At 48.3% G+C, this 26,230-nt stretch overlaps 1 protein-coding gene across 1 annotated transcript in view; it reads left to right on the top strand.

Annotated features, from left to right (window-relative positions):
* Nucleotides 1-26,230, top strand: part of TEP1 (telomerase associated protein 1) — a 69,821-nt gene that overhangs the window by 13,708 nt on the left and 29,883 nt on the right. The window contains 23 exon segments of the mRNA XM_056864189.1: nt 263-424; nt 567-636; nt 639-721; nt 3,157-3,237; nt 4,005-4,126; nt 5,035-5,192; nt 5,890-5,999; nt 7,269-7,359; nt 8,500-8,674; nt 9,922-10,132; nt 12,430-12,576; nt 14,203-14,274; nt 15,900-16,021; nt 17,063-17,128; nt 17,792-17,935; nt 18,024-18,200; nt 19,716-19,836; nt 21,026-21,150; nt 22,591-22,707; nt 22,805-22,922; nt 23,332-23,523; nt 24,379-24,566; nt 25,605-25,758. Coding sequence (XP_056720167.1) covers nt 263-424; nt 567-636; nt 639-721; nt 3,157-3,237; nt 4,005-4,126; nt 5,035-5,192; nt 5,890-5,999; nt 7,269-7,359; nt 8,500-8,674; nt 9,922-10,132; nt 12,430-12,576; nt 14,203-14,274; nt 15,900-16,021; nt 17,063-17,128; nt 17,792-17,935; nt 18,024-18,200; nt 19,716-19,836; nt 21,026-21,150; nt 22,591-22,707; nt 22,805-22,922; nt 23,332-23,523; nt 24,379-24,566; nt 25,605-25,758 — 3,006 coding nt within the window.

Here is a 26,230-nt window from a genome sequence, read left to right as displayed (position 1 = left end):
TAACTGGGTTGGTTTCCCCACTCCTGCATATGAAGCCATCTGGGTGATCTTGGGCTAGTCACAGCTCTGTTAGTGCTCTCTCAGCCTCACCTACCTCCCAGGGTGTCTGTTGTAGGGAGGGGAAGGGAAGGTGATTGTCAGCCGATTTGATTCTGCCTTAAGTGGTAGAGAAAGTTGGCACATAAAAATTGATTCTTCTTCTTTTCTTCCTGTAAAAAAATTTCTCCTGCTCTCCTTCCCTCGGGCTGTCTCTTCGTCCCAGGTTGCTTTGTATGCTCGCCAGGAGCTGAACATCCGCAGCACAGCCAACTTTCTCCTGGTGTTGTCTTCCCGCCTCCTGGCCTGCCGCCCACATCTGCGCCGCTATTTCTGCCATGCAGTGCAGCTGCCGTCCGACTGGATGGAGGTGGCTCGGCTTCATCAGGTGAGGAACGCCCCTTCCTCTCCAACAGAGCTTTTATTTCCTGTATGTTGGCTCAGGATCTGACTTTGTCCAGAACCCTTGGCCAGGGAGCTGATCCAAGAATCTGAGCTCCCTCTTCCTGCCCCCCTTCTCTCATATGCAGAGTTTAGCTAAGACAGGAGAAGCTCTGGCACCTTTGCCTTCCTGCCTCCGCGCTGCAATGACCGACAAGTTCAGCAGTTTGATGCATACCAATTGGCCAAATACAACACTCGGAAGAGCCGTGGGAAAAAATCTCACCGGCCGAAGACCGAGAAGGTGAGGTTGGGGGCCCGTGAGCTTCTGTTAGAGACTTCCTTGCGCATCCTATGAGGAAAGGTTGAAGAAGCTGCGTATGTTTAGCCTGAAGAGAAGACTGAGAGGGGACATGATAACCATCTTCAAGTACTTGAAGGGCTGTCCTATAGAGGAGGGTGGCGAGTTGTTTTCTGTTGCCCCAGAAGGTCGGACCAGAACCAACGGGTTGAAATTGAATCAAAGAGTTTCCGTCTTGACATTAGGAAGAATTTTCTAACAGTTAGAGCATTTCCTCAGCGGAACAGGCTTCCCGGGAGGTTTTTAAGCAAAGGCTAGATGGTCATCTGTCAGCAATGCTGATTCTATGACCTCAGGCAGTTCATGAGAAGGAGGGTATCTTGGCCACCTTCTGGGCATGGAGTAGGGGTCACTGGGGGTGTATGGGCGAGGTAGTTGTGGGTTTTTTTGCATTGTGCAGGGGGTTGGACTAGATGACCCTGGTGTTCCCTTCCATCTCTGATTCTATGATCATTATCTAGAGGCCAAGTGATACAAAAGTTATAGAAAACATAAAACAACCTATGCTGATATAAGCAAGACCATGCAAGTAGTAAATAACCAGCACGATGGTATAAGTCTATTTAACGCTTTTCCTGCAAATCACTACGAAGAAAAATAAATCTCCCAGTGCCTCACATAAAACCACTACTGGTTCAACTATAACTTATTAATCAACAGGGTAAGTACTAATAAGCCATAAGATCATACACTGTTACTTTTTGCGGGTATACTGTAATAATGCAAAATTAAAGTAAAGGTAAAGGTCCCCTGTGCAAGCACCAGGTCATTCCTGACCCATGGGGTGATGTCACATCCTGACGTTTACTAGGCAGACTTTTGTTTATGGGGTGGCTTGCCAGTGCCTTCCCCAGTCGTCTTCCTTTTACCCCCAGCAAGCTGGGTCCTCATTTTACCAACCTCGGAAGGATGGAAGGCTGAGTCGACCCTGAGCCTGCTACCTGAAACCGACTTCCGTCGGGATCGTACTCAGGTCATGAGCAGAGCTTGGACTGCAGTACTGCAGCTGACCACTCTGCGCCACGGGGCTCCTAAGTACTAATAAGCCATAAGATCATATAGTGTTACTTTTTGCAGGTTTATTTTAATAATGCAAAATTATGAGTCCATTAATAGGAAGCAGTTAAGCTCAAAGGTGTCTCTAATGATATCGCTTCTCAATCTTCATAGCAGCCAAGTGACTGCAGCAAGATGACTCATCCGTTCCCAAGGTTGCAGAAGAATGCAGAAGAAATGGGATCTCCAGATATCTCCTTGTTTCGCTTCTCAGAAAAAGCTTCCTCAGCCTCACTAAATAATGGCTCGCAAGTCTTGTCTTTCAAAAATGTTTACAGAATTCAGCGTTATGCGTGTGTTGATAACCATACCTGCAAAAAGTAACATTGTACGATCTTATGGCTTATTAGTACTTGCCTTGTTGATTAATAACAAGTTATAGTTGAACCGCCCTGACCTGGATGGCCCAGGCTAGCCTAATCTCGTCAGATCTCAGAAGCTAAGCAGGGTCAGCCCTGGTTAGTATTTGGATGGGAGACCACCAAGGAATACCAGGGTTGCTGTGCAGAGGAAGGCACTGGCAAAACCACCTCTGTTAGTCTCTTGCCATGAAAACCCCATAAGTTGGCTGTGACTTGACAGTATTTACACACACACACACATCGTTGAACCAGTAGTGGTTTTGTGTGAGGCAGTGGGAGATTTATTTTTCTTCGTAGTGATTTGCAGGAAAAGTGTTGAGTGATGCAAATGTCATATTTTCTTCCCTCGCACGTGTTGGCTGAGCGGCTATGAAGTTATGGAATGTTCACAGATATTCTAACTACTCAGGGGAAAGTGGTGCACAGTGGAACGTCCCTTCAGTGTAGGTTGTAGGTTGTGGTGGGGGGGGAGCAGTACTTCCAAACTGGAGAAGAAGCCTTGCATTTTGACTGCAGACAGGAAGAAAGAGGGCAAGCAAAGGGGGTTGGGGGATTTTGAGCCATGGAGCCAAAGAGTCTATGGGGCTGGGCTCCATTTGAAATAATTTAGTTATACTTCGGAACAAGGAAGCCTGGTGAATGAAATTTATTCAGGAAATGAAGCTCCATCAGATGAGGGGGGGAAATCGTCTTAATAGTTTTTCCAGCCCTTAGTGGAACCAGTCTTAAAATATGGGGATTTAGGCAGTAATTGTTAAATAAATACTACTTCCCTTGGTTTCTACAAGTTATAATTTGGGGGAGGGGAGTGAAATCTGTTATTGGAAGGTTCAAGCCTTTCAACGTGGTGTTGGGCAGAAATGGGGAGACTTAAGAAAGGCGGGATACAAACGCATCAGGTAGGTAAAGAGAGACTGCCCATTAATGAAGATTATTTAGTTGCCGATGTTGCATTCTCAGAAGGACCGAAACGAGTGGAAAACGCACCCGTTGGGTCGTGACAGGAACCTCGTGCACCGGCTGGAAGCTCTACAAGAAATGGTGAGCACCACCTGAGAGGATGGGGGCAGGCGTAGTTTGGGAGCCAAATCCGTGGCCGCGGGTCGATTGTGGTCAGATTTGGGGCCCTGGAGCGATCCAGTGAGAGGCTAGCAGAGCGTAAACCTGAATTTATCCTCGAGGTCCAGAGGGGATGCTGGGAAGCTGGGTTGGCTCTTGACCCCCCAGCAGGAGAATGAGGTATTGTGGGTGATTTGGAGCGTGGACCACTGTAAACCACTGTAGAGGGATGGTGCCAAACTTACACATCCCCTCAGCACCTTGTAACTTGTATTGGGACCTGAGTCCATGAGTCTGTGAATACTTCGCTGTTGAAACTGGCGAGAAAAGATGCAATTGGGAGGAGGAAGTTCTCTATTCCTCCCTGAGTCTGTGAACACTTTCCATCTAGACATTAGGAAGAAATTTCTAACAGTTAGAGCGGTTCCTCAGTGGAACGGGCTTCCTCGGGAGGTGGTGAGCTCTCCTTCCCTGGAGGTTTTTAAGAAAAGGTTAGATGGCCATCTGTCAGCAATGCTGATTCTATGACCTTAAGCAGATGATGAGAGGGAGGGCACCTTGGCCATCTTCTGGGCATGGAGTAGGGGTCACTGGGGGTGTGTGTGGGAAGAGGTAGTTGTGAATTTCCTGCATTGTGGAGGGGGTTGGACTTGATGACCCTGGTGGTCCCTTCCACCTCTATGATTCTATGACCTTTCAAACATGACCATGGATACTCCTTAATCGTCTCTCTCTTTTATTTCCTGCAGTTTGACAAGCCCTTGAAATTGGCGACGGCAGGCCCCGGCCATCTTTTCTCTCTCAAGGCTTTGATACAGCGCCTTCATATTTCTGAGCCGGCCCAGCATGTCATGAGTCTCCTGGGGCGCAGGTGAGTGAAACCCCACCTTATGGCCAGTGGAACCCAAGACTTCAGTAGGTACAGGCCATGCATGCTTTTTTTTAAAAAAAAGGCCTTTTGCTCTAACCATGAGGACTAGTGACTGACAGTTTAATTCGAAATTAAAGCAGCCGCGTTTCCATGGCAGGTCCTTCACAGTTGCTGCAGTATATTCTGATTGCCGCCACTTCCTACACACACGTTCTGGCTGTACTCCTAAGAATAGTATTGTTCTGTTCCCATACATTGGTGGAGAGGGCTGATCTCATAAGAACATAAGAACGGCCATTCTGGACCAGACCAAGGCCCATCAAGTCCAGCAGTCTGTTCACACAGTGGGCCAACCAGGTGCCTCTAGGAAGCCCATCCTGCCTGAGTTCCACCGCACCCAAAATAATAGGCGTGCTTCTCTGATCCTGGAGAGAATAGGTATGCATCATGACTAGTATCCATTTTGACTAGTAGCCATGAGTATCTCAATCCTGTGGTGTCTACTTGGTCCACCAAAATGTTTCAGATTAACATAGCGTGGGTGCATATTGAGGTTTAGGACATAACTGGCATGTGCTGATTAGAAATGCTTTACTGCAGGGGTCCCCGACCTTTTTCAGGCACCTTTGGGTTTTATGATAGATGCAGCCGCAAAATGGCTGCCACAGGGGAGGGACTTCAGTGCCATAGAGTCCAATTGCCAAAGCGGCCATTTTCTCCAGGCGAACTGATCTCTACCGGCTGGAGATCAGTTGTGATAGCAGGAGATCTCTAGCTAGTTCCTGGAGGTTGGCAACCCTACCGGCAGCCCATCTGAAATTGGCTGGAGGTCCATCAAGTGGGGTCACAATTCACCTTTGGCGCTTTCCTGCTCCTTAAGCCCCCCCCTGTTGTGCCACCCTCTGCAGGTACCCCTCAGACCTGCACACCTTCTCCCGAAGTCGCCTTCCGGGGCCCTGGGACTCAACACTCGCTGGCACCCGCATGAGACTTCCGAAACCGCACACTTGGGACCGGGAGCTGAGCCAACGGGGGAACAATGCTAAAGCCTGGGAAGAATTGATTGGTACCCAAGAGTTAATTCTGGCAGTGTTTACTCCCCTGCAGAGAGCCAGTGTGGAGTAGGGGTTAAGAGTGGTGGTTTGGAGTGGTGGACTCTGATCTGGAGAACCGGGTTTGATTCCCCACTCCTCCACGTGAGCGGCAGAGGTTTATCTGGAGAACCAGGTTTGATTCCTCACTCCTCCAAGTGGTCATTGGACTCTACTCTGGAGAACCGGGTTTGATTCCTCACTCCACATGAGCATTGGACTCTAATCTGGAGAATCAGGTTTGATTCCACATTCCTCCACATGAGCAGCAGAGGTTAATCTGGAGAACCGGGTTTGATTCCCCACTCCTCCACGTGGTCATTGGACTCTAATCTGGAAAACCGGGTTTGATTCCCCACTCCTCTACATGAGTGGTGGACTCTGATCTGAAGAACTGTTTGATTCCCCACTCCTACACATGAAGCCACCTGGACTTTGGGCTAGTCACAACTCTCTTAGCACTCTCTCAGCCCCACCTACCTCACAGGGTGTCTGTTGTGGGGAGGGAAAGGGAAAGTGATTGTAAGCCAGTTTGATTCTTCCTAAAGTGGTAGAGAAAGTTGGCATATGAAAACCAACTCTTCTTCTTCACCTGAAATGTCACATCCCGCAATCCTGCGCTAATCCAGGTTGAATCTGGATGCCAATAAGATTTAACAACCTCCCATACAGATGCTGGGAATCTGCCTTTCATGGCCATGTTGCGTAACCTTCGCAACATCCTGCGGGCCGGGGTGAGCGAAAGGCACCACCGACGCCTGCTGAATCGTCTGGAGAACAAGGTACGATCCGTTCCCAGTTTTACGGGGCCCCTTTCGGCAGATGAGCAGGCCGGAATCGTAAATCATAGATACGTGGGTGCGCATTAAGTCTCCTTCCCAAGGCTCTGTTACATGCTCACATGGCCAAGGAGTGGCACCTAGGGTAAGGAATATGGAGATGAATGGGAGGAACTATGTCGATCCGGGTGGGCTCTGCTCTGAATGGCTCCGATCGAATTCTGCGGGAGAAAAGCTACAATCTGTGGCACAAGAAGGGAGCAAAACTGGCCGCTTGTTTGGGACGGGCGGGATCAGCAGTGGTAGAAAGTAAGCTGAGTCTCCAGCCCAGTGGATTCCATCGGTCATCCCATTCCTTCCTTCTGTAGAAATGCACGGCTCCAGCATGGTGTACTGGTTAAGAGCGGTGGTTTGGAGCGGTGGACTCTGATCTGGAAAACCGGGTTTGATTCCCCACTCCTCCATGTGAGCGGCGGAGGCTAATCTGATGAACCGGGTTGGTTTCCCCACCCCGACACATGAAGCCAGCTGGGTGACCTTGGGCTAGTCACACTCTCTCAGCCTCACCTACCTCACAGGGTGTCTGTTGTGCGGAGGGGAAGGAAGGTGATTGTAAGCTGGTTTGGTTCTTCCTTAAGTGGTGGAGAAAGTTGGCATATAAAAACCAACCCTCTTCCTCTTCTTCTTTTCTTCTTCTTCTTTTGCGGCCAGGAAGATCAGAGCTCTTGAAGCTATTAAGAAAAATTCTGTACAAGAAAACAAATGAATGCGATCTTTGTTTTAATAGAGATTTTGTATGAAGTAGTTTTTATCCAGGCAATGTATACTGATGCAATTTTATCCTTTTGTGGCTTTTTGTACATATGAAAAGATATTTTGTAATGGCCTATGGCTAAACAAATAAATGAATTCTTCTTTTTCTTCTTTTTTATTTATTTTATTTATTTATTCAATTTATAACCCGCCCTCCCCAGCCAAGACCAGGCTCAGGGCGGGGAACATCAAACATATCAATAATAACAATAAAAGTAATAATTCTAAAATTAAACAATAAAACCCAATTAAAAACCCTTAAAAACTCCAGATGGGGCTTAATTTGGCCCATAGTGCCTGCAAAAGCAGTAGGTTGCCTTTTTTTCCTTCTACTTTTTCTTCTTCTTCTTAGTGCTGTATTAGTAGCCATCATTGCAGATGCCACAAATTGTACCCCCTTGCGAAGAGCATCTTCTTTGCCCCCCTCCAACTCCGCCTGCATTTATTTGTCACTCTCAGGATGCCGTGATACGCAGCAGGCAGCTCCCGTTTCGATTCCTTGCTGCCTACAAGGCCATCGAGCAATTGGAAAAAGAGCTTAAGTACAAAGGTGAGGCCTGCATGATTTCGGCTATCCTGCATGCTCTGAATAGATCACTGGAAGTAAAGGCTCATGTGGCTTCTGGGCCCAGTTCAGAGTGCTGCCATTGTACTTTTTTGTATAGCCTTCAGTTCAGGGCCAGCATCAGCATACCCTGGTTCAAATCCTGGATGAGCCCTACTGAATGGAAAGGGACTGTGGCTCAGTGGTAGAGCCTCTGCTTGGCATGCAGAAGGTCCCAGGTGCAATCCCCAGCAGCTCCTGTTAAAGGGGCTAGGCGAGTAGGTGATGTGAAAGGCCTCTGCCTGAAACCCTGGAGAGAGCCGCTGCTGGTCTGAGTAGACAATACTGACTTTGATGGGCTGAGGGTCTGATTCAGTGTAAGGCAGCTTCATGTGTTCATGTGAAAGAACTGTCGGTTTATTTACATGGTGGCTGCGAGGGCTTTGGGGTAGGCAGCGGGTTTGCTAGTTGGCTTGAACATGGATCTTCCTCACCGAGCAGAGAGGCCCCGCTCCCTTCCAATGGAGACCTCTGTTGATGCACCCCAAGATCGCATTAGCTTTTTTTGTCGCTTCATCACACTGGCTGCTTATATTTAACTTACGGTCCACCCGTACCCCAAGATCTTGTTCACACACACTGCTGCTTCTCATCCAGTATGCATGTCCCTCATTTCTGTTACCCAGATGTCGAACTCGGCACTTATCCTTGTTGAATTGCATCCTGTTCACATCCGCCCACTTTTCCAGTGTGTTCAGATCTCGTTGAGTTCTATATCTTCTGATGTGTTCGCTGCTCCTCCCAGTTCAGTGTCATCTGCAGATTTAATGAGTAGTCCCTCCACACCCTCATCCAGATCATTTATGAAAAAAATATTGAAAAGTACCGGGCCCAGAACCTAACCCTGTGGCACCCCACTGGACACCTCTCTCCATTCAGATGAATGTAGGGTTACTTGCTGTGTTCTGTTCTCAGCTTCTTTCAGGAAGGGGTCAGGTATAAACACTTGTTGGGTGGCTTGGCTGCTCGCAGTATGATTAGCGTGTGAAAGAGCGGTCGGCTTATTTACATGGGGGCAGCAGTGGGCTTTGGGGTGGGTAGCAGGTTTGCTAGTCGGCTTGAAAGTGGATCTTTTTCGCCGAACAGAGGAGCCGTTCCCTTCCAACGGAGACTTCATCAAAAAGATCCTGAAGAAGTATAAGCTACAGCTCTCGGGATCGCTGAGGACTTCCTGGACCCGTCGGCAATTACGCCGCTGCATGGAAGTCCCGGTTATGTTCCAGTTGGTGAAGATTGAGAAGAAGAAACTTCTGAAGATCAGGTAGCTGATGGGAGGGAGGTTCCCCACATAGGGGATTAGTTGAAGGGTCAAGTCAAGTGAGTTTATTTGTGTAGCCATAGGCCGTTACAAAGTATTCTAAAATATTTACAAAATTCTAAGAAAACTGATTAAAAATTAGTTACAGGCTAAAAGTAAAACAGTAGTTATCACACAATCACAGATCTATAAACATACAATAAAGGGGGAAAACCCATTAAAACGAAAGCTAAAAGTGCTGTCACTTCCTATGCCTAAACAATTTCCTGCTTCGCAGCCTCGAGGACTCTTTTCTTCTTAGCAGCCAGGGCAAATTGAGACATTCTGTAAGCCACGTGAGCGTCGGAGTCTGATAGTAGAAAAAAATTTTTTTTCGGTTTCAGAACAGAAGTTTACGCCTTTCAAAACACCATTCCAGAAATTTAGCTCTGGGCTCCCTGTACAGCGGGCATATTAAGACATAATGAAGTATGTCCTCCAGAGACAGGATTCCACAGATGCATATAGAATCATAGAGTTGGAAGGGACCACCAGGGTAATCTAGTTCAACCCCCTGAACCATGCAGGAAATTCACAACTACCTCCCCCACCCACCCCCAGTGACCCCTACTCCATGCCCAGAGGATGCCCTCCCTCTCATGCCTAAGGTCATAGAATCAGCATTGCTGACAGATGGCCATCTAGCCTCTGCTTAAAAACCTCCAGGGAAGGAGCACTTACCACCTCCCGAGGAAGCCTGATCCACTGAGGAACCGCTCTGACTGTTAAAAAAATCTTCCTAATGTCTAGACAGAAACTCTTTTGATTTAATTTCAACCTGTTGGTTCTGGTCTGACGTTCTGGAGCAACAGAAAACAACTCGGCACCCTCCTCTATAGGACAGCCCTTCAAGTACTTGAAGATGGTTATCATATCCCCTCTCAGTCTTCTCCTCTTCAGGCTAAACATACCCACCTCCTTCAGCCTTTCCTCATAGGACGGTCTCCAGATTAGAGTCTGCATATACGTTGTTCCTTTGGCATTTGACTATACCGACCTAATGAAAGGGCCGAAGTTGAACGGTAGGTCATGTGCTTCACCTGTGGACAGTCCCATCTATGGGACTCCTTAAAGCAGTCAATTCTGTTTAGTTGATTATGCACTTGTTCAGAAGAGCCATGTGCATAATTGAAGCGTGGCTGCTGCTTAGCGGGAAATGAATCAAAGCAGTTTTATCTGTGGGTTTCTAAAAAGCCTTTCTTCTTTCACAGAGAAGTGAATTACAGCCATGCCATCCTGCAGCGGTACCGGCAGGCATTGGAAACTGCCATCAGCTTTGCTGTGCGGCACAACGTGCCCCCGATCCCTGGCCGCACCCTCATCCTGATCTCTTGCGACTCACAAATGGACGTTCCTTACATGCGGGCCCGGGATCTCTGCTGCCCCAGCGCTGAACGGAAAGGATACAGCAACCCCCTGACGGTTCGTAAGAAGCCATCAACCTTCTCTTGGGGAGGGGGCCGTGGCTCAGTGGTAGAGCATCTGCTTGGTATGCAGAAGGTCCCAAGTTCAATCCTTGACCTCTCCAGTTAAAGGGACTAGGCAAGTAGGTGATGTGAAAGACCTCTGCATGAGACCCTGGAGAGCCGCTGCTGGTCTGAGCAGACAATACTAACTTTGATGTACCAAGGGTCTGATTCAGTATAAGGCAGCTTCATGTGTTCATGGTCTCTCTCTTTCTTCCTATTTTTTTATAACTCTTTATTTTAAGTTTAGTTTCAGAACAACAACAACAAAAATAAAAATATATTACAGTAATGGGTTAAACATCCTTGTACAGTCGAGATATGTTCCAGTACTTGGTTCCAATATATATTCCAATATTATACAACGGTGCTTTTTACAGAAATCATACCATTAGTTGTATTCACTTGTGTGTGTGTTAAGTGCCGTCAAGTCGCTTCCGACTCATGGCAACCCTATGAATGAAAGTCCTCCAAATTCACTTAGCAGAACTTAATAAGCGAAAATCATACGATAGTTTTGTGGGCATCTTTTACTGTGGGCATCGTTTATTGCATGATGCCCCCCTTCTCCATAGATTCAAAAAAAGGCTGCCATCTATTTAGAAAGTTCATAGTGTAAGATAGGTTATTTGCTACTTTACCTTCTCATACTACTGTCCAGTAGAAGGCATCTTTGCTTACTGAGCTTTGATTAAAAAAAGAAAGAAAAGAATATTGAAATATGCCTCAGGGTTAGCAAGATCAGTAAAGTGTGATAATCTCTCCCTGCTTCCTTATTACCGAAACAAGCCCCCCAAAGCCGTTCTGTTTTTGTTCTAACTCAGATTGCAACCTCTCAATGCCTTTGGGCAAGCTGTTGCTATCCAACAATGTATAAAGGCTCTAGTTCAGTGATTCCCAAGCTTTTTTGCTCCATTCCCCCCTTTCACCATTGTTCAGACTATAATTCCCCCCTTCCCCAAATAGTCTATCTCAAAAGGTGCATTCCAAATGATATGCATATTTGCTGAATAGTGATCCCAGTTCCCCCCCTAGAACCCTAAAATTCCCCCCTTGTTGAGAACCCCTGCTCGAGTTTTTTTGGGGACATGGCAGGTGGGTGCGTAATGTAGCTTTGTAACTGGTAGGTGTAAGGATGTGTCACTGGCAACCGAGATCAAGTTAATTCATGCCATCGTATTCCCTATTACTATGTATGGGTGTGAAAGCTGGACATTGTGGAAAGCTGATAGGAAGAAAGAGATTCCTTTGAAATGTGGTTTTGGAGGAGAGTGTTACGGATACCGCGGACTGCCAAAGAAATCAGTGGGTTCCAGATCAAATCAAGCCTGAACTGACCCTAGAAACTAAAATGACTAAACTGAGGCTGTCGTACTTTGGCCACATTATGAGAAGCAAGAGTCGCTGGAAAAGATAGTCGTGCTAGAAACAGTTGAAAGCTGCAGGAAAAGAGGAAGACCCAGCAAGAGATGGATTGACCCTGTAAAGGAAGCCACTGCCCTCAGTTTGCATGACTTGAGTAAGGCCATTAAAGATAGGACGTTTTGGAGGACATTGAGTCATAGAGTCACCATTAGTCGGAAGCAACTTGATGGCACTTCACACACACACACACGCAACTAGCAGACAAAACTAAATCTCCCCCCCCCCCACACACACTAATTAAGCCTAGCAAATGCCAGGCAACTCTAGAGTTACTTCTTCCTCATGCCTCAAAGGGATTAGAGCAGGGGTGTCAAACTTATTTGTTACGAGGGCTGAATATGACATAAATGTCATTGGTCGGGCCGGACGATGCTTCGCCAGCCCAGATCGAGACTGGGGAGGGGGTTGGCTGTCTTGGTTGGCTCATGGGGCAGATAAGAGTTCTCAAGGGGGCAGATCTGGCCCGCAGGCCATATGCTTGATACCCCTGGACTAGAGCCTTGTCTTTTGAGCAAATGCTTCTGGAGAGCCAGCATGGTGTAGTGGTTAAGAGCGGTGGTTTGGAGCGATGGATCTAAAGAACCGGGGTTGATTCCCCACTACTCCACATGAGCGGTGGATGGTAATTTGGTGAACCGGGTTGGTTTCCCCACTCCTCCACATGAAGCCAGCTGGGTGACCATGGGATAATCACAGCTCTCTTAGAGCTCTCTCAGCCCCACCTACCTCACAGGGTGTCTGTTGTGGGGAGGGGACGGTTTGATTCTGCCTTAAGTGGCGGAGAAAGTCCGCATATAAAAAACAACTCTTCTTCCTCTTCTTCTCTAGAAACTGGACATGGCCTTTTTGCTGGGCTCCATGGTGTACTCCGCCTGTGAGCAGGCCCAGGTCATCCTCTGCGACCAGTCGTTTGTTAGGGGACCTGTCGCCATGACTGGGGCTGTGCTAAAGGATGTGCATCACCTGCAAACTCAGGTGAGACATTAGAAGGGCCTCCTTCTCCATGGGAGTTTTCCTTTTGGTGGCTGATCTGACCGCTGGGTTCTAGAATCATAGAGTTGGAAGGGACCACCGGGGCCATCTAATCCAACCCTTCACAATGCAGGAAATTCACAATTACCTCCCCCCCCACACCCCCAGTGACCCCTACTCCATGCCCAGAAGATGGCCAAGATGCCCTCCCTCTCATGAACTGCCTAAGGTCATAGAATCAGCATTGCTGACAGATGCCCATCTAGCCTCTTCTTAAAAACCTCCAGGGAAGGAGAGCTCATCACCTCCCGAGGAAGGCTGTTCCACTGAGGAACCGCTCTGTTACAAAATTCTTCCTAACGTCTAGACGGAAATTCTTTTGATTTAATTTCAACCTGTTGGTTCTGGTCCGACCTTCTGGGGCAACAGAAAACAACTCAGCACCCTCCTCTATATGACAGCCTTTCAAGTACTTGAAGATGGTTATCATATATTCAGGATGGCCAAGATGCCCTCCCTCTCATCATCTGCCTAAGGTAATAGAATCAGCATTGCTGACAGATGGCCATCTAGCATCTGCTTAAAAACCTCCAAGGAAGGAGAGCTCACCACCTCCCAATGAAGCCTGTTCCACTGAGGAACTGCTCTGTTATTAAGACCCTTTTAATGTAATGTGTATTGTTGTGAGAATAAAATGAAGGAGGCAGGAAATTATATATGGCATCCTTAGGTAATTGGAGGAATGGAGGGATAAAAAGATACTAAATACATTAGTCGGCCTAGGTTTAGCGGAGTTTTGGTTTTTGCCATCTTCTGGGCATGGAGTAGGGGTCGCTTGGGCTGTGTGTGTGTGTGGGGTGAGGTAGTTGTGAATTTCCTGCATTGTACAGGGGGTTGGATTAGATGACCCCAGAGGTACCTTGCAACTCTGTGATTCTAAATAAACATTAGTTAAGGCACTTCAAGGCAATTTCAAAGGGTAGCTGTGTTGGTCTGCAGTAGAACATCACAGACTCATAGAACTATAGAGTTGGAAGGGACCACCAGGGTCATCTAGTCCAACCCCCTGCACAATGCAGGAAATTCACAACTACCTCCCTCCCCCCCACACACACACAGCCCAAGTGACCCCTACACCATGCCCAGAAGATGGCAAAAAAAAAAAACTCCGCTAAACCTAGGCCGACTAATGTATTTAGTATCTTTTTATCCCTCCATTCCTCCAATTACCTAAGGGTGCCATATACAATTTCCTGCCTCCTTCATTTTATTCTCACAACCCTGGAGAGCCATGGAGAGGGGCCGTGGCTCAGTGGTAGAACATCTGCTTGGCATGCAGAAGGTCCCAGGTTCAGTCCCCTGCATCTCCCATTCAAGGGACCAGGCAAGTAGGGAACGACCTCTGCCTGAGACCCTGGCGAGCCGCTGCCAGTCTGAGTAGTCAATACCGACTTTGATGGTCCAAGGGTCTGATTCAGTAGAAGGCAGCTTCATGCGTTCAATAGCTTGTTTGCCCTCGCCCATGCATAAGGGTCTACCAGCCCCCTCTCATGACAACTCTGCACGCTTCCTGTCGCTGCGGGGGTTCCTTGGTTTGCTTCTCATTTACTGTCTTTACTTCTCTGGAAGAGGAAACAAGACGAGAGTGAACACATTCGTGCCAGTGACGTCATCATGGACCTCATTTCTCGACAACAGAAGGTGAGTCCTGGGGAGTCTGGGCCAGTCTCCGAAGGCCCTGCTGTTTATGCTATTGCACTCGTGCATTTGCAAGCCAGCATGGCGTAGCGGTTAAGGAGCGGTGGTTTGGAGCAGTGGAGTCTGATCTGGAGAACCGGGTTCGATTCCCCCACTCCACATGAGCGGCGGAGGCTAACCTGGTGAACTGGGTTTGTTTCCACACCCCTTCACACGAAGCCAGCTGGGTGGCCTTGGCCAGTCACAGCTCTCTCAGCCCCACCTACCTCTCATGGTGCCTGTTGTGGGGAAGGGAAGGTGATAATAAGCTGGTTTTTTTCTTCTTCTCCTCCTCCTCCTCCTCCTCCTCTAGTGAAAGCATGGAAGAAGAAGAGCTGTTTTTTATACCCCACTTTTAACTACCAAAAAGAGTCTCAAAGCGGTTGAAAGCCACCTTCCCTCTGCCCCCCTCCCCACAACAGGCACTTTGTGAGGTCGGTGAGGCTGAGAGAGCTGTGACTAGCTCACCCAGGTGGCTGCGTGTGGAGAAGTGGGGAATCTAATCGGATTCTTCAGATTAGAGTCTGCCACTGTTGGCCACTTCACCACGCTGGCTCTCTCATCCTGGCCAGTGGTATGTTTTTCTGAGAAGTCTAATCTACTTGAACGATTGCAAGTGTGGAACCAGAGCTGGGGTGGGGGGGGAAGAGGGTATAGTTGTTTTTCAAGGTCTGTGATCAGCTGTGGTCAGGGAGGGGCTGTGGCTCAACGGTAGAGCATCTGCGTGGCATGCAGAAGGTCCCAGGTTCAGTCCCCTGCATCTCCAGTTAAAAAGTAAGTCAATGGTAAGAAAGACCTTTGCCAGAGACCCTGGACAGCCGCTCCCAGTAGACAATACTGCCATTGGGGGACTAATGGTCTGGTTAAGTATAAGGCAGTGTCGTGTGCTTATGTTCAAGCAGTATATCTCTGATTAACCAAGAATGGGGACAGACAACAGGAGCAGAATATTTTGCCTTCAAACACCATTTGTGAACTTTCCAGAGATATCTATCTGGCCGGCCCACATTGACAACCGAATAATGGTTGGGGTGGGAATCCCATTAAGAAACCAAAAAGATTATAAAAGAACTGTGACATCATCACAGGTGGTCCCCCAGGTGGCTGCATGTGGAGAAGAAACCAAAAAGATTATAACAACGATTGTAACAATATAAATATATGGGCTATTGTCTTAACCTTTTTTGTTTTCTTAATTCGTTTTGCGTTATTTAGCTTTTCGTCTTCTTTTGGGGTGGGAGGCCCATCCAGCAAGGCATTTCTTAGCTGGAATAGGATTGACGAGTGCAGAAGAGGCACGGGGCTGTGCTCTTGGGTGGGTGGTGCTACAGACAGATCATCATACCTGCATAGGACGGTAGCCTCAGAGAGCCTCCGGCTGGGCTTACCGCCGTGAACTTCCATTTCCCTTCGCAAATGCAATTGATGGGCGCTATAATTGCAGGTTACCAAGGCACACCTCATAGGATTAGACTCTCTCGAAGATTAGTCTCATTCTCCGAGAACATTAAAACTTATTTGAGCGATGGAGCGCTACCAACGGAGATTCGGGAGGCTCGTGACCCCTTGTATTTTCTTTCCGTCTACAGGTGGACACCATTCTGTTGCTGAGCGACACGCCCGAGGAGAGACCCCGTGGCTCGTGCCTCTGGCTGTATCGCCATCACGTGGCGCCCCGCTGCCTCTTCGTCAACGTCTGCAGCAGTGTCCCGTATGTAGGAAAAGCAGCCCCTTTTTCTAGCTTGGAAAATTAGCCCGGTGCCCCCTTACTCTTGGTGTTTGTGTGTGTGTGTGTGTGTGTGTGTGTAAAGTGCCCTCAAGTCGCAGCCGACTTATGGTGACCCCTTTTGGGGTTTTCATGGCAAGAGACTAACAGGTGGTTTGCCAGTGCCTTCCTCTGCACAGCAACCCTGGTATTCCTTGGTGGTCTCACATCCAAGCACTAACCAGGGCCGACCCTAAGCTTCTGAGATCTGACGAGATCAGGCTAGCCTGGGCCATCCAGGTCAGGACTCTTGGTGTTAGAGGTTATTATAATCCAAAAGCCCACCTGACATGATGAAAGCAGCAGCAGAGCTATGGAGGCTGTGGTGCAGAGTGGTAAGCTGCAGTACTGCAGTCAAAAACTCTGCTCACTGCCTGAGTTCGATCCTGACGGGAGTCGGTTTCAGGTAGCCGGCTCAAGGTTGACTCAGCCTTCCATCCTTCCGAGGTCGGTCAAATGAGTACCCAGCTTGCTGGGGGTAAAGGGAAGACGACTGGGGAAGGCAACAGCAAACCCCCCCATAAACAAAGTCTGCCCAGTAAACGTCGGGATGTGAAGTCACCCCATGGGTCAGGAATGACCCGGTGCTTGCACAGGGGACTACCTTTACCTTAAACTGGAGCAGAGGTCCCCAACCTTTCTGATGATGTTTTATTTTGATATTAGGATGTTTTACTATCTTGTATTTTTAAGATTTTGTATGGTTTACCATTGTTGAATGACTGTTTATTGAACCGTTGAGAAGAAGAATTGGTTTTTATATGCCGACTTTCTCTACCACTCACGGAAAAATCAAACAAGCTTACAGTCACCTTCCCTTCCCTTCCCCACAACAGACACCTGTGAGGTAGGTGGGGCTGAGAGAACTCTAAGAAAGCTGTGACTAACCCAAGGTCACCCAGTAAAGTAAAGTTTTTATGGAGGATAGAATGCCTGATGTCTCTACCGAGCTCCCGCCAGTGACCTCCTCTGCCCTTCCAATTTCAGATCGTCGAGGACTTTTGGTTCCACCACGGAAGTAGTGATGAGTGGATTCAATGAGCAGGTCCTCCGGTGAGTTCTGGGCTTGGAGCTACATAAAAGCCAGCAAACCTTCTCCATAATTTATCAAATATGAGGATGAATGATCAAAGAAGGCTTTCCTGAATGGCCACTGACGGCTTGGTTTCTTTTAATGCAGTTGCTGGTTTAAGAGCAGCAGTTCTCTTGCAAAGGGAGTTTAGAAAGAGAGACTGCTGAATTACAACTAATAATGAAGCTCAAGACTATGCATTCTCCAGGACTTCACAGAGATCTGGGATTCCTGTCTCATTACCAATGCTGATTTCTCCACGCCTGCTACCCCTCTCCATATCACACCTAATCCAGTCACGCCTGCTAATGTCATTTACTTGCTTTTGACATTTACATTGCCATTTTGTGTCTAATTCACTCGTCTCTACTTAAGGATAGATAAAATCACATTCTAGCTCTATCTGAAGAAGTGAGCTGTGGCTCACAAAAGCTCACACTCCCTGCCAGAAATTTTGTTAGTCTTTAAGGTGCTACTGGTCTCCTGCTCTTTTCTATTTCTTTTACTGAACGCTGATGGCCCGTGTGGTTGCTAGAATCAGGTTGGCAGCATTGCAAAGGGGACATCAGGAGAAGCAATAAAAACTGAGACTCTTTTCTCAGCTAGCGAGGAAGCCCCAGAGTATATGTTTCCATATTTGGCAGGTTCATGGCCGAATGTGGCGGCTCCCGGTTCCTGGAGCACGTTGGGAAGGTTGACAAGATCCACGGCCTCCCTGAGCCACGAGGGGCAGTGACGGCAAAACCAGAAGCAGGAGTCGAACCCTTGATATCGGCGCCCCGAAGCAGGTGACAACGAGGACAAGATGGTGGTGGGAGTGATTTGTGGGACGGTTGTTTGGGTTCTGAGCCCCTTTCCTCCTCCTGTTCCCCTCAGGTGGCGCTCCATCAAGGTCTTTGTCTCCTCCACCTTCCGGGACATGCACGGCGAACGCGACCTGCTCGTCCGCTCCGTCTTCCCTGAATTGCGAGCACGGGCGGCCCCATTCTGCCTGGCGATAGAGGACGTTGACCTGCGTTGGGGGATCACCGAACATGAGGTCCAGAGAAACAAGTATGGAGGTTGAGATTGGTGTATGAGTCTTGAGATTGGTGTATGAGTCTTGGGAAGAAGTTGGCTGTAGAAAATCACGGAACGTGCTTGTGTATTGGGGAGGTGCAGGTTGTTTATGTGTGGGTGCTTGGACTCACATTCGCCCCCTGGTCTGATTCAGTTGTTCCTTGTGTGAGTTCTCTGTCCGTTAGAAATGACCTCGCTGCCAGCCCTCGCAATATCCGGGTCTTCCCATTCCTCTGTTGCCCCGACTCTTCCCTCTCCCCTGAGCTCAGCCCAGAAGGCAAAGCACTCTCACAGCCAATCAAAAAGCAGCGTGTGAAGAGGGGGGGGGGTTCAAATATTTCCTGCTTCCTCGGAGTTCTCTCTGAGCCAAAGAAAGGCTTTTCAAAACTGAAGCTTGGATTTCTCCCCCCCCCCTTCTTTCAGATGGCTCCGTTTTTTGTTCTTAAAATGCTTTTTTATGCAGCAATTGGGTTTTGGGGAGGGATCTTCTCTCACAGTGAACACTGCAAAGGAAGCCAATTACAAAGCAGCATTTAAAGGGGCAGGGACTTGATTTGAGCTTGGAGACTGCTGGTGCAAAGATTCCCAACAGGAAAGTGTGGGTCCAGCCAGCAACGAACCTCAGGTCAAACCCCCATGCATAAATGACCATAGTGTGCATCACAAGGGTTCCAAGTAACAGTCTGTTTATCCACACTGATTCTTTAAATGGGTTTTAAAAACCACTGTTTAAGTGGGTTTTTTTTTTTTTTTTTTTTAATTAAGGACAGATGGGAGAGGTTCCTGTTCAGGGTGGGATCGGCAGAGATGATTCGGTTCATGTACGCAAGACAACTGTTTAGCGCCACGTAGAATATCCAGAACCGTTACCATCCAATTTTTTTTTACTAATTCCAATTGGAATATTTATTTCTCCTATTAAAAAGGGTAGCTAGGCTATTAAACATAACACTTACATACACATAACATGCAGTCTATTCATTCTTCCAGGGAAATCCGCAAACAAACACCTTTGCAAAAACACTCATTTATGCCTTACAATAGCTTTGGCTTATAGAAATGACTAAACTGAGGCTGTCGTATTTTGGTCACGTCATGAGACGACAAGAGTCACTGGAAAAGACAGTCATGCTAGGGAAAGTTGAGGGCAGCAGGAAAAGAGGAAGACCCAACAAGAGATGGATTGACTCAATAAAGGAAGCCACAGCCTTCAATTTGCAAGATCTGAGCAAGGCTGTCAAAGATAGGACATTTTGGAGGACTTTCATTCATAGGGTCGCCATGAGTCGGAAGCGACTTGACGGCACTTAACACACACATAGAAATGCTGTTCTATGCATGTAATATAAAAAACAAGTCCAGCTATTTAGCAATTCCATACTTTTAATTAACCAAATCTCTTAAGTTATACGATTATGGACATTAAAAAGGGTAACTAGGCTTAAAACAAAATGCTCCGAGGACTGCAAGAGGCCCTGTGTTTTCGGTAACGGTTCCTCCGCTTTCTAGGCAGCTGGAACTCTGCTTGTCCGAAGTCGCGCGAAGTCACCTGTTCATCGGGCTCCTCGGTGAGCGGTACGGCCACGTCCCTAGGGAGTATTCGTTACCGGATGAACCCCAGTACGAGTGGGTGAGTAAGAGGTGCTTTTTGACCCTACGAGGCAGCCAGGTCCAGGAGAACGCCATGAGAATTGTGGTCGGGAGTGCCAAGGGGAAGCTCAGAAAGGGGGAAATGTGGACCCCCCCCCCCACATTCGAAAGGTGCTTCCTGTTTTTAGGCACGAAGCAAGATGCGAGGTGCACACTGGGAGAAGTATGTGAGATGTGTTTTGTGTCAAAGGGAACATCTCTTGTGTGTTTTGCTCGATCTTCTGATAGCAAGCATTCTTACTTGATGGCTGCAGGTTATGGGATAGCCTGTTACGCGTGTAAAATGCATTTACTATCTGAGGAAACATTTTGTTAGAGAGACAGCGTGGTGTAATGGTTAAGAGCGATGCTTTGGAGCGGTGAAGTCTGATCTGGAGAACCTGGTTCGATTCCCCACTCCTTCACATGAGCAACGGAGGCTAATCTGGTGAACTGGATTTGTTTCCCCACTCCTAGACATGAAGCCAGCCGGGTGACCTTGGGCTAGTCACAGCTCTCTCAGGCCCACCTACCTCACAGGGTGTCTGTTGTAGGGAGGGGGAGGGAAGGTGATTGTAAGCAGGTTTGATTCTTCCTTAAGTGTCAGAGGAAGTCTGCATATAAAAACCAAGAGTAGTTTTCTGTTGCCCCAGAAGGTCGGACCAGAACCAATGGGTTGAAATTAAATCAAAAGAGTTTCCGTCTAGACATGAGGAAGAACTTTCTAACAGTTAGAGCAGTTCCTCAGTGGAACAGGCTTCCTCGGGAGGTGGTGAGCTCCCCTGGAGGTTTTTAAGCAGAGGCTAGATGGCCATCTGTCAGCAATGCTGATTCTATGACCTTAAGCAAATGATGGGAGGGAGGGCATCTGGGCTTGGAGTAGGGATCACAGTGTGTGTGTGTAGGGGAGGTAGTTGTGAATGTCCTGTATTGTGGGGGGTTGGACTAGATGACCCTGGTGGTCCCTTCCAGCTCTATGATTCTATGATTCTCCATCAATGGACATGGTGGTTTTTATAGAATTAAGATAAGAAAAAAAAAATCCCTCCCCCACAGAGCTTTCAGTTCAGATTCCAACAGTAAATGAAAAAAGGGACAGGCACGGGTAGAAGAAATAAACCCGGAACAGTTCACACAAAACCACTTCCTTGGGAGGCTGTCTAAATGAATGGATTTGGGTTGTCTCACAGGTCAAGTCATACCCGGCAGGACGCTCCATCACAGAGCTGGAGGCTGTTCAGTTCCTGAATGGTTGCAAAGACCCTTCAGTCAGGCCCAGGGCCTTCTTCTATCTCCGAGAACCAGACTTCCTTGGGTAACGTGTTTATCTTAAGATACTCTCCCTGCTCTACAGTATGGATCTTCTTTCATTTATTCACCTACCCTAATGCAAGGGTGCCTTGACCTGGGATGGTCCAGGCTAGCCTGACCTCGTCAGATCTCAGAAGCTAAGCAGGGTTGGCCCTGGTTAGTATTTGGATGGGAGACCACCAAGGACAGTCCAGGGTCACTACGTAGAGGCAGGTGATGGCAAACCACCTCTGAATGTCTCTTGCCTCATGAACTCGAACTCATGAAGCTGCCTTATACTGAATCAGACCGTCAAGGTCCATCAAAGTCAGTATTGTCTACTCAGACCAGCAGCGGCTCTCCAGGGTCTCAGGCAGAGGTCTTTCACATCACCTACTTGCCTAGTCCCTTTAACTGGAGATGTGGGGAATTGAACCTGGGACTTTCTGCATTTCAAGCAAATGCTCTACCACTGAGCCACAGCCCCTCCCCTCAAAAACCCTACCGTAGGGGATGTCAAACTTAGGGGATGTCAAACTTAGGGCTGGATATGACGTAAATGTCACTTGGTTGGGCTGGGCCATGCTTTCACAGCCCAGATTTAGAGTGTGGGGGTGTGTGTCTTGGCTTGGCTGGCTCACTGGCCAGATAGGAGCTCTCAATGGGCCGGACCCTGCCCTCCGGCCTTATATTCAATACTCCTGCCCTATAGGGTTCTTAATTTTTAATATACTACTGCCCATCAAACACACAGCAACATTAAATGTGCTGTCTAACCACAAATCAGGACATAAGAAACTAGAAGTCCAAACAAGGTAACTTCATCTAGGATGGTGGAGTATTGTTTTTGCCATGTTTTGCCCCCTTAGGAAGGGGACATTCCTGTTTGGTTCTTCATTGTTGTGAGCTTGGGGAGGGCTTAGGGAGAAATGGAGGATCTGGAATTCTATCCTTGGGGTGGAGTAAGCAGTATAAAACGACTTTCCCCCACCGGCTGTCAAAAGCCATTGCAAGTGGGGAGAAAGAACTATCTGAGAGCCAGCGTGGTGTGGTGGTTAAGAGCGGTGGTTTGGAGCGGTGGACTTTAATCTGGAGGACCGGGTTTGATTCCCCACTCCTCCACATGAGTGACGGATGCTAATCTGGTGAACCAGGTTGGTTTCCCCACTCCTGCACAGGAAGCCAGGTGGGTGACCTTGGACTAGTCACACTCTCTCAGACCCACCTACCTCACAGGGTGTCTGTTGTGGGGAGGGGAAGGGAAGGTGATTGTCAGCCGGTTTGATTCTCCCTTAAGTGGCAGAGAAAATCGGCACATAGAAACAACTCTTCTTCTTCTAAAATTCGACATGGCCCCCCTCATTTGCCCCCAAAAGTTCTGAATGATGCCCATAAAATAATTGTAGATCACCCCTACTAAGACTCACTAACGTAGACCCTCTTGCTCTCGTTTCTCTCTTGACAGTTCCGTACCTGAAGCGAGGAGGGCAGATTTCGCAGCTGAGTCAGAGGAGGCGAAGGACCGGATGGCGGATCTGAAGGAGCGTCTTGAAAATCACGAGGGGCTGGCTTCTCTTGGCAGGTAAAGAGGGAGAGAGGTCGGTGGCTTTAGTGGGATAGTTTGATTTCATCCCCCTGCCTAGCAATATCTGTGCTGTTCTTACCCCTCCTCCCAATAGGTATACATGCCAATGGGGCGGAGTAGCCCGAGGCCGGCCGTATGTCAAAGGTCTCGAGGAATTTGGAGCCAGAGTTTTGCGGGATATGTGGGAAAGTCTCTCTCACCACTTTATACAGGTAAGTGCTGGGTATCTTTGTTTTAAAACAGACTTCCAGTTAGTTTCTGGGCTGAATTCAGAGTGCTGTTTTTGACCTTAATGAGCAGGATAATTTGAGAACTGCTTTCTAACCCAAAACATGCTGACGTTGTCAACAAGGGCCCTGTTTTGCGTTCCCCTGATGTTGTGTAGCAGGCAGGGCTTTCTTGGTGGTGGCACCAGGGGTACAGATTTCTCTTCCTAGAGAGGCCCATTAACTAGCTAACGTTGAATTGACTGGGCAACCGCCCTGCCTTCCACCCCAGCCCCCCATTTTCTGCCACTTAAGAACCTGAATAACTTTTTGCAAAATTATTTTGCTTTAAATCTCTACAATTTGAAGCTACGTAGGTAACAATTCTGTCCTGTCCCCATCTCTGCTTGCCCAGGGAGACGGCTCCATGCCTGACGGTGAGTTGGAGGAGCCGGAAGAAAGCATCTTGCAGGAATCTTTCCAGGAGCTGCAGCAGAAGAGATTCTGTGCCCGGGCAAAGCTTCTCCATGCAACAGCTGCCCAGTTGCGCGGAGGCGGACTCTGCGTCGTGAGTGGAGAATGTGGTCAAGGGAAGACCGTCTTCTTGGTGAGCATGAGTGTCCTGGGGAGAGCTAAGCTGGGGACTATGAGAGAAATGACGCGGGGGCCATGCCGCAGGAGTGTGACTGTTTTATTAGCAACATATCATCCTTTCTGGCACATTAATTGCTGCCTTTCCTGAGAGCTGCTTTAGTGTAATGGCCAAGCGTGTGAGGTGGGAGGGTGCTAATTCCGATCTCGCCACTGCCAGCAATTCCCATGGTGGCCTTAGGAAAGCACTGTTCTGCCTTGGTGCCTGTCCCCCCTTCAGATACTTAACAATAACCCCCCTGTTTCCCTATGGACCCAGCATCATATAGTGGTTAAGAGTGGTGGACTCTGATCTGGAGAACTGGATTTGTTTCCCCACTCCTCCACATGAAGCCAGCTGGGTGACCTTGGGCTAGTCACAGCTCTCTCAGCCCCACCTACCTCACAGGGGAAGGGAAGGTGATTGTAAGCCGGTTTGATTCTTCCTTAAGTGGTAGAGAAAGTCGGCATATAAAAACCAACTCTTCTTCTTCTCCCCCTCCTTCTCCTCCTCCAGAAGCCATATCGGCTGGGGAAGAATTTGCCATGCTCCTTTTAATACATAATATGAATCAACAGGGAAGGGGTGGTATTCTTCTTTAAAGAAGAATCTGCATGCTTATCCTCTTTCTTCACTTCTTATGTCTTCTGAGGTAAAGGGGCATCTATCACAAATGGGGAGTTGCACCACAGTGGCCTGGTCGTGGCCCCCCAAGGAGTGCCCGTGTGGGGCTGAGGTTGGAGCCTGAGGGCAACAGCAACTCCAGGTGTCATGCGATTTAGCTGGCTTCGCCTGGCCCCCTAACCAACTCTTTCCTTCTCTTCGCTGCAGGCAGCCCTGGCCCAGGAGCTCAGAGCGAAGGCCCCACGCCACGGAGATCCCGCTCCCTCATACCACGTCGTGGCTCACTTCACGAGGGCCCGGCCCGATCAGGCCAATGCCCAGGTCGCGTTGAGGCAGCTTTGTGCCCTGTTGAGGAAGCTGGTGAAGGAGCCCCCCACCCCGCCCACAAGCTACAGGTTAGCACGGCCATCGATACAGAGAGTTGTGTGTGCTGGAGATAGAGGAGCTGGGGAAAAATACCTCCTGGCAGAGTCCGGGAGAGTGAGCAGATTCTTAGAGAGCCAGCGTGGCATAGTGGTTAAGAGCATTAGACTCTAATCTGGAGAACCGGGTTCGATTCCCCACTCCTCCACATGAGGCCTGCTGGGTGACCTTGGGCCAGTCACAGTCCAAGAACTCTCTCAGCCCCACCTACCTCACAAGGTGCCTGTTGTGAGGGAGGGGGAAGGGAAGGCGATTGTAAGCTGCTTTGAGACTCCTTAAAAGTAGAGAAAAGCAGGGCTTAAAAACCAATTCTTCTCCTTCTTTCTACTTTCTTCGTTCTTCCTTCCTTCCTTCTTCGTTGTTGTTCTTCTTCTTCTTACGGCAAAGAAAGGGGACAGTGGGAGATAGTTATTTTTTCACAGGGTGAAGGCAAGTGTCATGCTTTACAAAGCGACCACGGCTGTTAATTCATTGCATGCTTCATGCATGAGGTGAAGTTGATACTTTCTTAGAGGTGGGTGTTCCAACCAGTTAAATCCTGGTCAGCCGGCAGGATATTTAGGTGGGGCTCTCTAACTTTTCTTAAGCAGCATGTGTGTTCAGGTTGATTATACAGCCATCCTTAACTTTGTCCCTCCCACTCCCAGTTTAAAAACAGGTTCAAAACTTTTCCAGGTATTATATGTATGACATCATGGGGACTAGCCCTGTACCACTGGATTTTCTTTGGTTCAAACGGGGCATGCTGGAAATGTCAGGATTGGTTCTTGTTTTCTAGGGTTCACTCCTGGAGGGGAGGAAGTAACCTTTGCCTTCAGTGGGGCACGGGTCCTTTCACTGCAGTGAGAGAACGTCCGAAGCATCGCCACTAATCTAACAATATGAAAACCGGGGTCTTATTTCTTGGGGATCCCACTTAGCGGGTTCGCGGGTTGTGTCCATGACTGGGGAAGCGTCACGGTTACACGCACATTAGCCTCTTGCCCAAAGGCCGCTGGTGTTTCTTGCAGGGGGCTGGTGGGCCAGTTCAACTCCCTCCTCCATTCCGTGGCCCAGTCGCTGAAGCGTCGGCAGTCTCTGGTGGTGCTGGTTGACGGCGCTGACCTCATCCATGCGGCCGGTGGGCAGCTGGTCTCCGACTGGCTGCCTGAAAAGCTGCCCCAGGTGAGCCCTAAGCAGGCTTCTGAGGATTTGTTTATTTTATTTATTTATATTATTTGCGGTCTGCCTTTCTCACTGGGACTCAAGGCAGATTACACAGAATAAATCAATAAAATTAACAGGCAAAAAGGTCTAATAGACAGTGCAATAGGATTTGACGTGTGTGTGTGTTTTAAGTGCCGTCAAGTCGCTTCTGACTCCTGGTGTCCCTATGATTCAGTGTCCTCCTAAAAGTCCTACCCTTAACAGCCTTGCTCAGATCTTGCAAATTGAGGGCCATGGCTTCCTTTATAAAGCCAATCCATCTCTTATTGGGTCTTCCTCTTTTCCAGCTGCCTTCCACTTTTCCTAGCATGATAGTCTTTTCCAGTGACTTGTAGAAATCTGGAAACCAACCAGAGGGGAAGTACAGCATAAGTATTAAAGCATGACACATTAAAAAAAAAATTACATAGCAGGAACCTGTTTACAACAA

This window comes from Euleptes europaea, chromosome 18 (assembly GCF_029931775.1).
Source record: "Euleptes europaea isolate rEulEur1 chromosome 18, rEulEur1.hap1, whole genome shotgun sequence".
Taxonomy (NCBI): Eukaryota; Metazoa; Chordata; class Lepidosauria; order Squamata; family Sphaerodactylidae; genus Euleptes; species Euleptes europaea.
The sequence above is the reverse complement of the archived record's forward strand: the minus strand, read 5'-3'. Positions and strand labels throughout refer to the sequence as shown.